General features: G+C 37.6%; 1 protein-coding gene across 2 annotated transcripts in view; it reads left to right on the forward strand.

Annotated features, from left to right (window-relative positions):
- Positions 1-14167, forward strand: part of TMCC2 (transmembrane and coiled-coil domain family 2) — a 71747-nt gene that overhangs the window by 37266 nt on the left and 20314 nt on the right. The window contains exon 1 of one of the 2 annotated variants that reach the window (XM_074308947.1): positions 10148-10406. The exons of the other annotated variant lie outside the window; for it this stretch is intronic. Coding sequence (XP_074165048.1) covers positions 10380-10406 — 27 coding nt within the window. The 5' untranslated portion in view covers positions 10148-10379. Of the gene's footprint in view, positions 1-10147; positions 10407-14167 lie in introns of those variants that run through there. 2 annotated transcript variants of the gene reach the window in all.

Genomic DNA, 14167 nt, shown 5'->3' on the forward strand with positions numbered 1-14167 from the left:
ATCAAATATTTATTAATATAATATATGTGTATATAGTGTGTATATGTACATATGTGTGTACATATATGTATGTATATAGCCATTTTGTAAGACTTTTATTAAATGCCTTCTATGTGCAAAATACTATACTAAGGAAGACTATAATTTCATACAATTTAGAGCTGAGGAACCAGTAGAATGTCACCTTCTTGTATAACCATTTTGATTTACTTTCTCCTCAATATTCAGAGTCTAACAATTTTTTGAATAAAGTAGGTAGGTTTTTAAAGACTGAATTAAATGTATTTTAGCCCCCTCATTTTATAAATGAGAAACTGCAAGCAATACAGATGAAATAATATATCCAGGGTTATATATGCACTAAATAGCAGAAGTGAAATTCAAATTCAAGTCTTCTGAATCAGTTTCTCTGTGTCATTGCTTCATCTCAGGGGTATCTCAGATCTCAGAATCTCTCCAAGGTCTAATTTGAGGTTTATTTTATTTATTTACTTTTTATTTTTCATGCTTACTTTTATTTTATTTTTTATTATAGCTTTGTATTTATCAGATATATGCATGGGTAATTTTTCAGCAATGACAGTTACAAAACCTTTTGTTCCAACTTTTCCCCTCCTTTCCCCCACCTCCTCCCCCAGATGGCAGGTAGACCAATACATGTTAAATATGTTAAAGTATATTTAAATGCAATATATGTATACATGTCCAAACAGTTATTTTGCTGTACAAAAAGAATCGGACTTTGAAATAATGTACAATTAACCTGTGAAGGAAATAAAAAATGCAGGTGAACAAAAATAGAGGGGTTGGGAATTCTATGTAGTGGTTCATAGTCATCTCCCCGAGTTTTTTTGCTGGGTGTAGCTGGTTCAGTTCATCACTGCTCTATTAGAACTGATTTGGTTCATCTCATTGTTGGAGAGGGCTTCGTCCATCAGAATTGATCATCATATAGTATTGTCATTGAAGTATACAATGATCTCCTGGTCCTGCTCATTTCACTCAGCATCAGTTGATGTAAGTCTCTCCAGGCCTTGCTGAAATCATCCTGTTGGTCATTTCTTACAGAACAATAATATTCCATAGCATTCATATACCACAATTTATTCAGCCATTCTTCAATTGATGGGCATCCACTCTGTTTCCAGTTTCTGGCCACTACAAAGAAGTCTGCCACAAACATTCTTGCACATATGGGTCTCTTTCCCTTCTTTAAGATCTCTTTGACCCCCAACCAAAAATTAAACTCGAAATACAAAAATTAAAAGGAGAAATCAATAAAATTGAAAGTAAAAAAACTATTGAATTAATAAATAAAACCAAGAGTTGGTTTTATGAAAAAGCCAATAAAATAGATAAACCTTTGGTAAATTTGATCAAAAAAAAGAAAGAGGAAAATCAAATTGATAGTCTTACAAATGAAAAGGGGGATCTTTCCACCAATGAAGAGGAAATTAGAGAAATAATGAGTTACTTTGCCCAACTTTATGCCAATAAATTTGATAACTTAAGTGAAATGGATGACTTTCTCCAAAAATATAGGCTCCCTAGATTAACAGAGGAGGAGATAAATTGCTTAAATAGTCCCATTTCAGAAAAAGAAATAGAACAAGCTATTAATCAACTCCCCAGGAAAAAATCCCCAGGGCCAGATGGATTCACATGTGAATTCTACCAAACATTTAAAGAACAATTAGCCCCAATGTTATATAAATTATTTGAAAAAATAGGGGATGAAGGAGTCCTACCAAACTCCTTTTATGACACAGACATGGTACTGATACCTAAACCTGGTAGATCGAAAACTGAGAAAGAAAATTATAGACCAATCTCCTTAATGAATATTTATGCTAAAATCTTAAATAAGATATTAGCAAAAAGACTTCAGAAAATCATCTCCAAGATAATACACTATGATCAAGTAGGATTTATTCCAGGAATGCAGGGCTGGTTTAATATTAGGAAAACTATTAATATAATTGACCATATTAATAATCAAATTAATAAGAACCATATGATCATCTCAATAGATGCAGAAAAAGCATTTGACAAAATCCAACATCCATTCCTACTAAAAACTCTTGAGAGTATAGGAATAAATGGATTATTCCTTAGAATAATCAGGAGTATATATTTAAGACCGTCAGTAAGCATAATATGCAATAGAAATAAACTGCAACCTTTCCCAGTAAGATCAGGAGTGAAACAAGGCTGCCCACTATCACCATTACTATTCAATATAGTACTAGAAACGCTAGCCTCGGCAATAAGAGCCGAGAAAGAGATTCAAGGAATTAGAGTAGGAAATGAGGAAATTAAACTATCACTTTTTGCAGATGACATGATGGTATACTTAGAGAACCCCAAAGACTCTGCTAAAAAGCTACTAGAAATAATTCAAAATTTCAGCAAAGTGGCAGGATACAAAATAAATCCACATAAATCCTCGGCATTTTTATATATCACTAACAAAATGCAACAGCAAGAGATACAAAGAGAAATTCCATTCCAAACAAATGTTGAGAGTATAAAATATTTGGGAATCCATCTACCAAAGAAAAGTCAGGAATTATATGAGAAAAATTACAAAACACTTGCCACAAAAATAAAATCAGATTTAAATAATTGGAAAGACATTCAGTGCTCTTGGATAGGCCGAGCGAATATAATAAAGATGACAATACTCCCCAAACTAATCTATTTATTTAGTGCTATACCAATCAAACTCCCAAGAAACTATTTTAATGACCTAGAAAAAATAACAACAAAATTCATATGGAAGAATAAAAGGTCAAGAATTGCAAGGGAACTAATGAAAAAAAACTCAGAGGAAGGTGGTCTAAGTGTACCTGATCTAAAGCTATATTATATAGCAGCAGTCACCAAAACCATTTGGTATTGGCTAAGAAATAGACCGGTAGATCAGTGGAACAGATTAGATACAAAGGACAAAAAAGGGTACATCTATAGCAATCTAATCTTTGACAAACCCAAAGATTCCAACATTAGGGATAAAAATTCATTATTCGGAAAAAACTGTTGGGAAAACTGGAAATTAGTATGGCAGAAATTAGATATGGATCCACACTTAACACCATATACCAAGATAAGATCAAAATGGGTCCATGATTTAGGCATAAAGAGGGAGATAATAAATAGATTAGAGGAACAGAGGATAATCTACCTCTCAGACTTGTGGAGGAGGAAGGAATTTATGACCAGAGGAGAACTAGAGATCATTATTGATCACAAAATAGAAGATTTTGATTACATCAAACTAAAAAGTTTCTGTACAAATAATACTAATGCAAACAAGATTAGAAGGGAAGTAACAAATTGGGAAAATATTTTTAAAAACAAAGGTTCTGACAAAGGTCTCATTTCCAAAATATATAGAGAACTGACCATAATTTATAAGAAACCGAACCATTCTCCAATTGATAAATGGTCAAAGGATATGAACAGACAATTCTCAGAGGAAGAAATTGAAACTATATCCACTCACATGAAAGAGTGTTCCAAATCACTACTGATCAGAGAAATGCAAATTAAGACCACTCTGAGATACCACTACACACCTGTCAGATTGGCTAAGATGACAGGAACAAATAATGACAAATGTTGGAGGGGATGTGGGGAAATTGGGACACTAATACATTGCTGGTGGAGTTGTGAAAGAATCCAGCCATTCTGGAGAGCAATCTGGAATTATGCCCAAAAAGTTATCAAACTGTGCATACCCTTTGACCCAGCAGCGCTACTACTGGGATTATATCCCAAAGAAATACTAAAGAGCGGAAAGAGACATATATGTGCCAAAATGTTTGTGGCAGCTCTTTTTGTTGTAGCTAGAAACTGGAAGATGAATGGATGTCCATCAGTTGGAGAATGGTTGGGTAAATTGTGGTATATGAAGGTTATGGAATATTATTGCTCGGTAAGAAATGACCAGCAGGATGAATATAGAGAGGCCTGGAGAGACTTAAATCAACTGATGCTGAGTGAAATGAGCAGAACCAGAAGATCACTGTACACTTCAACAACAATACTGTATGGGGATGTATTCTGATGGAAGTGGAAATCTTCAACATAAAGAAGATCCAACTCACTTCCAGTTGATCAATGATGGACAGAGGTAGCTACACCCAGAGAAGAAACACTGGGAGGGGAATGAAAATTGTTAGCACTAATATCTGTCTGCCCAGGTTGCATGTACCTTCGGATTCTAATGTTTATTGTGCAACAAGAAAATGATATTCACACACATGTATTGTACCTAGACTATATTGTAACACATGTAAAATGTATGGTATTGCCTGTCGTCGGGGGGAGGGAATAGAGGGAGGGGGGGTAATTTGGAAAAATGAATACAAGGGATAATATTATAAAATATATATATATATATATATATATATATATATATATATATATATATATACATATAAAAAGATCTCTTTGAGATATAAGCCCAGTAGTAACACTGCTGGATCAAAGGGTATGCACAGTTTGATAACTTTTTTGAGCATAGTTCGAAACTGCTCTCCAGAATGGCTGGATGTATTCACAATTCCACCAACAATGTATCAGTGTCCCAGTTTTCCCACATCCCCTCCAACATTCTGCATTATCTTTCCCTGTCATTCTAGCCAATCTGACAGGTGTGTAGTGGTATCTCAGAGTTGTCTTAATTTCTCTGATTAATAATGACCTGGAGCATCTTTTCATATGGCTAGAAATAGTTTCAATTTCTTTGTCTGAGAATTGTTTCTTCATATCCTTTGACCATTTATCAATTAGAGAATGGCTTGATTTCTTATAAATTAAAGTTAATTCTCTATATATTTTGGAAATTAGGTCTTTATCAGAACCTTTGACTGTAAAAATGTTTTCCCAGTTTATTGCTTTCCTTCTAATCTTGTCTGCATTAGTTTTATTTGTACAAAAACTCTTCAATTCGATATAATCAAAATTTTCTATTTTGTGATCAATAATGATCTCTAGTTCTTCTTTGGTCATAAATTCCTTCCTCCTCCACAGGTCTGAGAGGTAAACTATCCTATGTTTTTCTAATGTATTTATAATCTCGTTCTTTATGCCTAGGTCATGAACCCATTTTGACCTTATCTTGGTGTATGGTGTTAAGTGTAGGTCAATGCCTAGTTTCTGCCATACTAATTTCCAATTTTCCCAGCAGTTTTTGTCAAACAGTGAGTTCTTTTCCCAAAAGCTGGGATCTTTGGGTTTGCCAAACACTAGATTATTAAAATTATTGACTATTTTGTCCTTTGAACCTAACCTATTCCACTGATCAACTAGAATATTTCTTACCCAATACCAAATGGTTTTGGTAACCGCTGCTTTATAATATAATTTTAAATCTGATACAGCTAGGCCACCTTCATTTGATTTTTTTTCATTAGTTCCATTGAAATTCTTGACCTTTTGTTTTTCCATATGAACTTTGTTGTTATTTTTCTAGGTCTTTTTCATTAGTTCCCTTGAAATTCTTGACCTTTTGTTTTTCCATATGAACTTTGTTGTTATTTTTCTAGGTCATTAAAATAGTTTTTTGGGAATCTGATTGATATAGCACTAGTTTATTTTATTTATTATAACCTGTTTGTTTTGTTAGTTATAATTTTTAGGTGAAATGTGTGGAAGCTGCAGTTCCTTCCTACAGTCAATGTAAAAGAAGGAAGATCTAATTTTATCAAAATTCAGTTACATCAGGCAGCTAGGTGGTACAGTGGATAGCGCACCAGCCCTGAAGTCAGGAGAACCTGAGTTCAAATGTGATCTCGGCACTTAACACTTCCTAGCTGTGTGACCCTGGGCAAGTCACTTAACCCCAATTGTCTCAGCGCGCGCACACACACACACACACACACACACACACACACACACACACACAAATCCGTTACATCTCTTAGATACTGCAGTGTTATGGAGATCATGTGCTTTACCTGAGCCATTCCAAAGGAGAGACAGGTTCAGATTCCCCCAACTTGGGATTTGCAGGATCATTAGAATTTCTGGTAAACAGCATTTTTATTTGCAGAACTATATTTATTCTATATCTCATCTTTTCCAAACCAGCTCCTTGGATTTTTGTTTCTCTCATTTTTTTCCCCTTTCATTGCTGTTGAAATCACATCTCTGACTCCTCTGACTCATCCAGCTAGAATCTAGGTGGATGCCTATTGTATCTTTCCCCTCTCCCAGGAAAAGAAAAAGTTCTATAGATGGAGTCTAAGGACAGCTTAAGCCTAATTTGTTGTCAACCAACAAACATTTATATCTTTTTTTTAGTGGTTGGAGAATCCCATGACTTTCAGAGAGTGTATCACTTAATTGAGTCACTAGGCCTTCTCTTTGAGATGCTGCCTCACCTACTTCCCTGTCAGCATACTAGGAAGAAATTTTATCTTATATAGACTTGTGGGATTTTTTTTCAATTTTTCTTCTTTTAAATTTTTTTTCAATTAACAAACATTCTCCCACAGAAAAAAAAAGAAAAAGAAAATTCTTATATGAATATACATTGTCAAACAAAACAAATTCTCACATTGTCTGTGTTTGAAAATGTGTGCCTCTTCTAGCATCTTGAGTTCATCAATGCTCTATCTAGAGATGGGCAGATGGCTTCATTATTAGTCCTCTGGGATTTATAGTTGGTCATTGCATTGATCAGAATTCTCAAGACTCAAGAGTTGTTCATTTTACTATTGCCTTTGAGTCCACAGGAAAGAAACTGATGGGAATGGCTTTGTTCTAGTGGCTTTGGACCTTTGATATTTCTTTCTTTCTTTCTTTCTTTCTTTCTTTCTTTCTTTCTTTCTTTCTTTCTTTCTTTCTTTCTTTCTTTCTTTCTTTCTTTCTTTCTTTCTTTCTTTCTTTCTTTCTTTCTTTCTTTCTTTCTTTCTTTCTTTCTTTCTTTCTTTCTTTCTTTCTTCATTCATCCATCCATTCAACAGAAGTTTATTGAAGACCTGTTGTGTGGCATGAGTATTTAGACACCAGGTTTAGAAAGTAGAACTGCTCTCTTCTGCATTTCTCTACCCAACATATACAGAATCCCCAACTTATTCAGGAGCCAGAAATTCTGACATCTTGTATTTTAGAAAATAATAATAGTCAATATCACTATATAACTTTAAAGCTTGTAAAATTCTTTAACATACATGACCTTATTTAATACTTAAAAAGTCTTGTGAGGTAGGCTTTATAATTATCCATGAAGGATGAGGGAATGCAATTCAGAGAAGTTAAGTGACTTTCCCACTTAGGGAGGCTATCTATCAGTCAGAGGAAGAAGCTGTGTCTCAGTTTCTCCTGATTCCAAGTCCAGTACTTTTCTGTTACATTCAAGAAGAGAAGAAAACAGAAGGGAGAAATATCAGGCTAGGGAAGCTTTTCTCTCTTCTGTCAGACTGTCTGCCAGTCATTACCCTTTCTCTTCCTTCCTTTTTAGCAGATGGTGGTTTTTCTCTCCCACCTGCTGCTGGGTAAATGTGCTGAGCAGAAAGTCTTCCCTAGGCTGGAAATGAGACCTCCAAACAGGACTGATAGCAAGACCTTAGGAGTGGCTGGGGGAAAATCCACAGGACATTTATGACTAATGTGCTGTACACTAGACTTGATGCTTAAGAAGCCTAATGATCGAAGAACAGCTAGATGGTGTAGTGGAGAGAGTACCAGCCCTGAAGTCAGAAGGACCCTAGTTCGGTCTCAAACACTTATCTATGTGACCCTAGGCAAGTCATTTGACCCCAGTTGCCTCAGAGATAAAAAAAAAAAAAAAAAAAAAAAGGAATCCTAAAGATCCCTAAAATATGTCCTTGACATAATCTTCAAGATCTCTGACTACAGAGATTTCTTGGGCTCATTCAGCCCTTCTATCATTTTCCAAAGCGGTTGGCTCCTTTCATTTATAAAGAAAGGTTAAAGGTAGCAATTGTGCAGGATCTGAAAAAAACAGGATGTAGGGGTTGGGGGCTGGGGAGGATGTTGTTCCTCTCTGACTTCCCTTTTAATCAGGAAGTTAGGTAGTTCTATGGGCACCCCAATGGACTGAGAGTCAGGGGGATCTGAGTTTAAATCCAGCTTCAGACACTTACTAGCTGTGTTGTCCTGAATAGACACTGGATGTGACTCCGAGTAAGTCTGCCTTAATTTCCTTAATTGTAAAATGGGGATAATAACAGCACCGATTTCTCAGTAAGAATCAAATGAGATGATATTTATAAAGAGCTTAGCACATTACCTGGCAGATAGTAGGTGCGCTTATTCCCTTCTCCCTACTTCAAGACCTCTTTGAAGTCTTCCTTAGTCCCTAATATTTATAATGATCCTTTTCCCTCTGACCTTCACATAGCACTTTTTTAGGACCAATCTAATTTTCATGTTACTATTTATCATATTTCACACATACACACACAGTAAACTGTAAACTCTCGAAGGCCCAGCATCTTTGTCTTACCTACACTTTGCCATCTTCAGCACTTTGCACTTAATAAATGTTGATTAAATTGAATTTATGGCATGTCAAGGAAACATTTCCTAACAGGTATATAGAAAAGCCAAAAGCAGAGCCTTTAGCTAAGGGTTGCTAATATGAGACCCTAGTTTGGGAGTTCATATATATATTTCAGGGGGTCTCTGAATTTGGATGGGAAAATATATATCTTTATTATAATACAATTGATTTTTTGATAATCATATATAGTTTATCTTATGTATTTAAAAACATCACTCTTGGACTTGGCTCTTTTCAACAATGAGGTGATTCAGATCAATTCCAATAGACTTGTGATAGAGAAAGCCACCCACTTCCAAAGAGAGGACTATGGGACCTGAATGGGAATCACAACATAGTATTTTTATCTTTTATTGTTGGTTGCTTGCTTTTTTATTTTTTCTCATTTTTTTTCCTTTTTTGTGCAGCATGATAAATGTAGAAATATGTTTAGAAGAATTGCATGTTTAACCTATATCAGATTATTGATGTCTAGGGGAGGAGGGAGACGGAGAGGCAGGGAAAAAAATTGGAACACAAGATTTTGAAAGCTGAATATTGAAAACTATCTTTGCATGTATTTTGAAAGTAAAAAGCTATTATTAAAAATTTAAAAAAACATCGCTTTGAGAATGGGTCCACAAGCTCACCAAAATCATAACATCAAAAAGGTTAAGAACCCCTGGATTCAGTGAGCTCTAAGATTCTAAGATCATCTCCAGATCGCATGAAGCTGTGGTCTACCATATAATAGGTCCTGAATAAATGCTTTTTGATTAACATCATAGACTGCCTTCTGAATATTGCTTTTGTCATCTTTCCTGCAATTGGTGTCTTCCGTTATGTATTTCTTTTTCTATATTTGTTTCTTTTCTTTCTAATTCATTTGTGAAGGTAGGGACCATGTGTTATTTTTTGGTAGCTCCCATAGTATTCTAGCTTAGGGCATGGCACACAGGAAATGTTCAGTTAATAAACCAGTTAATTTAGATTAACTTGCTGTAGTCATTGCTATTCTTGAGTATTTCTACATAAATATTGATCTTGTAAATGAATTTGGAGCATACATCTAACCTAGAGATCCTTAATCCTTTTTATGAACACTTTTTCAGATTCATGTTTTAATAGTACAATATAATAATAAAATATGTAATATTACAAAGGAAACCAGTTATAGTGAAATAAAGATGGGTTTTTTTTTTCTCATTCAACTTTACACACATCTTGAAATTCATCTACGGCCTCTGGGTTAAGATGCAAGGCATTTTTCTGAGATCTTGGAATTCTTTTTTCCCCTATCCCCTATTTCTGCCCTCCCCCTGCTGCCTAGCTCTAGCCTCTGATTCTTCTTTATAAATTCAGGGTGTACAAACTAACTTTAACCCATCTGCTTGACCTCAGATACCCCAAGTCATCATCAATGACAAATATTTATTAGGTTTTTTTAAGAGCTTATGACTCATATGTCCAGGTCATCATGGGCTCAGGATGATCTCTTTGGGTTTTCCCATGTACTCTATATCCCCACCCTATTTTTTCTTTTTGCATCAGGGAACCCAGAGATACCAACCAGCAGCTCTTATCTCCCTTCTCCTTCTTGAGCTGCCGGATACTGACAGTCAACGTGATCTTGTGACTCTCTGTATTTAAGGCCTGAGTCCCTATCCAGGACCTCAAGTGCAGAATTGGATGACGGTGTGACCTGGTGGATCTGTTGTGGGAAGTTCATTACAGAAGCCTGGAAACCCCAGCTTACCAACCCCCCTGCTACTTTCTTCCTTTGACTGGCTTCACTCCATTCTGTGGACTCCTGGCCCCCTCTACTGGCTACTTAGAGATTCTTCTGCTGATTGGAAACGTCCCCATGAAGTCCCAGGAGGCAAAGAAAATTGTACGTTGGCCTTTGATTTTTCTCTGAAGCTGCTTTTTTGGGCAGACAGGGCCTGGTTCAGGTTAAGAAAAGTTAATCTCTTAAGAGAAGGTAAAGGGAAGCTGTGATTCCAGCCTCATCCTAGTATGGAGTCGGTGTCTCTCAGGAGACCCGAGTTCTACTTCTCTAATTGTGTGAACTTGGGCAAATTGATTGCTTTCTCTGGACCTTGGTTAATCTATTTGTAAGAGAAGGAGTTTGGGCTAGCTGCTCTCTGAAGTTTCAGCTCTCCATTCTCTAATTAAGAGAAATCTTGGGGTCTAAGAAATTGGGTAGGCCAGCTGGCCAGCTGTCTCCCCAAACTCTTGGTTTTAGTTGGAGACTTTGGGGCCAGACTGATTTATTTGCTGGAGGCAGTTGAAAGTCACTTACGTGCCTCAGATTCCTCTTCTATAAAAGGTAGGGGTTGAACTAAAAAACTTTTTTCAGTTTTAAACTGATGATCCTGTGATTTGAAGACCATCTCATGTCTCCTAAGAATAATACAACAGCCATTTCTTAAGCTTCTAGTGTATTTATATTCAGTTTGGCTAAGAAACAATCCATAACTTCAAAGACTTAAAAGTTGAGTCAGAATAAGACAGAATAAGACATAGAAATGGGGTCAGAAAAAAAAATCTCAGTTCATGTCCTGCTTCTGATGCTTATAATCTGTTTAAAGTTAGATGTCATGACTTCTCAGTGTCCCGGAACTTTTATCTCCTTCATCTGTCCTACTGACTCTTTTGTGTTCCCACTGTCATCAATTTAGGACAGACCTTATAACAGCAGCGCAAAGTATAGTCTAGAGAGCCTTGGGAGTCCTGAGACCCCTACAATATCACTATAATAATTAACCAATATAATAAATAATAAATAACCAGAAGAAGGTTATATAGTGTGAAGGGCAGGTGAGGTCTGCATTGGTAAGAAAATTTCTTCACTGAGTTCTCTACACTAATGAAATTACATATTTGGTCCAAAAGAGATATTCCCCCAATAGGTAACTATAATATACAAGATTATGGGAGTTAACCAAAAAAAGGGGAGGGTGGAGAGAGAGGGAGGAAGAGATGGAGAATAAGTAGTGGGAAGAAAGGTCTGTGTCAGAATGAGGAAAGGCTTTCTTTAGGAGGTAGCGTATGAGCTGAGCTTTAAAAGACAGATAGGAATTTAGCAGGTAAAGATGGGGAAGTCACAGGAAACATCCTGAAAAGAAGGAGAGAGACAGGAGAAATGAATTTGCTGAGAAGTTGAGGGAGGAAGAAGAAGAGAGAATGATTCTGGGGTAACGGGAGCATAAAGTGCTTGGAGGAGAATAATATGAAGTGAGACTAGAAAGGTAAGAGGGTCCTCCTATATTGTGGGGGAAGAGATCTGTGATTTCTGGGTGATGTGTCTGACAAGCAGTGGCAAAGGCAGATCCAGAGCTGGTAGAGAGTGGGAACAGGAATAATTCTTACAAAATTATTTCAATAGTCTTGGTCAGCATTTCTCAAGCTTTTTAGTTTTAGGAGCCTCTTTATTCTTAAAAATTATGGAAGACTATCCATGAATAGTTTTGTTTACATGGCTTATCAATGATCAGGTAACAATTTGGAAATAAAAATGTGTTGAAATTATTATAAAAATAGTTTTGATCTTATAAAAATTTCAGGGACTCTCAGGGCTCCTTGGACTATACTTTTAAGAGCTGCTGATCTGGGTTATAAGAGGCTGTGCTAGGGTGATGGCAGTGGGATTATAAAAGAGCCAGGAGGGCAGCTGAAGGAGATAAAACTGTAGGCACCCTTTAAAGTCTTGAAGCCATGTGGTATATAGTAGGAAGAATACTGGTTGTTTAGTCAGAAGACCTGAGTGCAAATCTAGCCTCTAATGCTGACTACTTGTATTATCTTAGGGAAGTCACATCTCTGAGACCTCAGTTTCCTCCAAAAAGTAATTTCCTATAAAATGAACAGTGCTGTGTGTGTGTGTGTGTGCATATAGAAGTATATAGGGCTGCTTTTACATGTGTGTGTGCTGTTAGCTGGAAAAGAGAATTGTGTCTTTGAGTGGAGCCTATACAAGACAGCAGCTTTACTGCTCCCACCTGAGTCAGAAGTGGCTGATTGTAATATCTGCTGAGCTGGCTGAGCCCCAAGGCTCACTAGCTGGAAGTAGGGATCGGGACAACCCTCCTAGGAGGATCCCCTCCACAGAGCTGGGTCCAACTCCCGATGATCCCTCCTTGGTGACCTGCCAGGAGGCTGCCAGATGGGAATACACAGTACCACCAGTGCTGGGGGAGGGGTTGGGGGAGGGATGGGAAGGCTTTCAGAGCAATCCGTCCCTAATCCCCCAGGGCTGGGACTCAGATGAGACAACCACAGGACATATCAGAACGCCTGCTGCGCTTGCTAGAGGACCCCTTTTTCTCAAGGCAAGGCTGGCGCTTCCGAGGGACATTGCTATCCTGAGCCTGACCCAGTCCACAGAGAGCTGGGGGGTCACAGATCCTGAGATCCCATCCCCAGCGTGGCTTTTGGAGATGGTACATGGGCAGGTGAGGTCCTCAATGTTGGAGGAGAAAGGCGTTCTTAGCCCACGTAAATAGGGAGGTGGGTAGGGTATGTGGAGAAGAGGCACCTCAGATTCTCTGCAGACTGATCCATGTTGGGGGGGGTGTGGTGTGGTGTGTGTGTGTGTGTGTGTAGAAAGGCAGTCAGTAGGTTTTTGGTGTGTTTTTTTTTTAATCCTGTTGTCCCAGGAGAATCTCAGTTGTAGCCCCATTTTCTCTCCTTGAAGGTGTTAGGAGATAATGGCAATAAGAAAGGTGTTTGACCTCCCTAAATATTTCCTGGGTGCAAGATCCAGATGGCCCTAGTAGAGAACTAGAGAGGTAAAATCAGAAACTTAGGCTGAGAAGGCTAAAAATGGAGTCCAAGAGGAGATCTGAAAAAAAAAAAAAAATGCAGTGTAGGGATTAGGGGAGTAAGAGAAAACGGATAAGAACCTTGACTTAGAGGAAATATGAGGGTAAAAAATATCCTAGCCGCATTGGTGAAGGAAGTAGTTTGGTACATGTAGTATGAGCTTAATAAATGTTGATTGACTGTTGACTATATTGAAATGACTGGATTCTCCCGGGGAGGGCTGAGGTTCTGTAAAGTACACAGAGATCCCTTGCTTGGATGAGTTATGGTGTGGGAGCCTTGTGGAAAGGCTAGGCAATCCTCTCTCCCCATCCATGAGACTGTGTGACCACAAAACAAAAGACTTTCCCTGAATATATCCTATATGTATTGGGCTGGAGAAATGAATTGTAGAGAAGTGAATGATTATAATATTTATTAGAGAAGATACCTTGTCAGTCAGATAATTAGGGGCTGGAGATGTGACCCCCTTGAGGAGGGCGATGTGTTTATCCATTTCGAGGCTGGATAAACTTCACAGTCAGTCAGTCAGCCAACAAGCATTTATGAAATACCTACTGTGTGCCAGGGACTGTGAGGACAAGACAGACCTACACTCAAGGGGCTCATGGTTCATAACTTAATGCTTTTAAAGGATAAGGGGATGGAGAATTGAAGAGTCCCACGATGGACTAATGGAGATTGGTGGGGGCATTTCAGGACAGCCGAACAGAGCCTTGTTCAGAAGAGAGATTAGTTCAGCAAATTCCTGGGGTGGGGAGAGAAAGTGGAGTCCACACGACAGCAGCTGAGTTGGGGTTCAGGTGACTATTAAGAGAGCGCATCTTC

This window comes from Sminthopsis crassicaudata, chromosome 4 (genome assembly GCF_048593235.1).
Source record: "Sminthopsis crassicaudata isolate SCR6 chromosome 4, ASM4859323v1, whole genome shotgun sequence".
Lineage (NCBI taxonomy): Eukaryota > Metazoa > Chordata > Mammalia > Dasyuromorphia > Dasyuridae > Sminthopsis > Sminthopsis crassicaudata.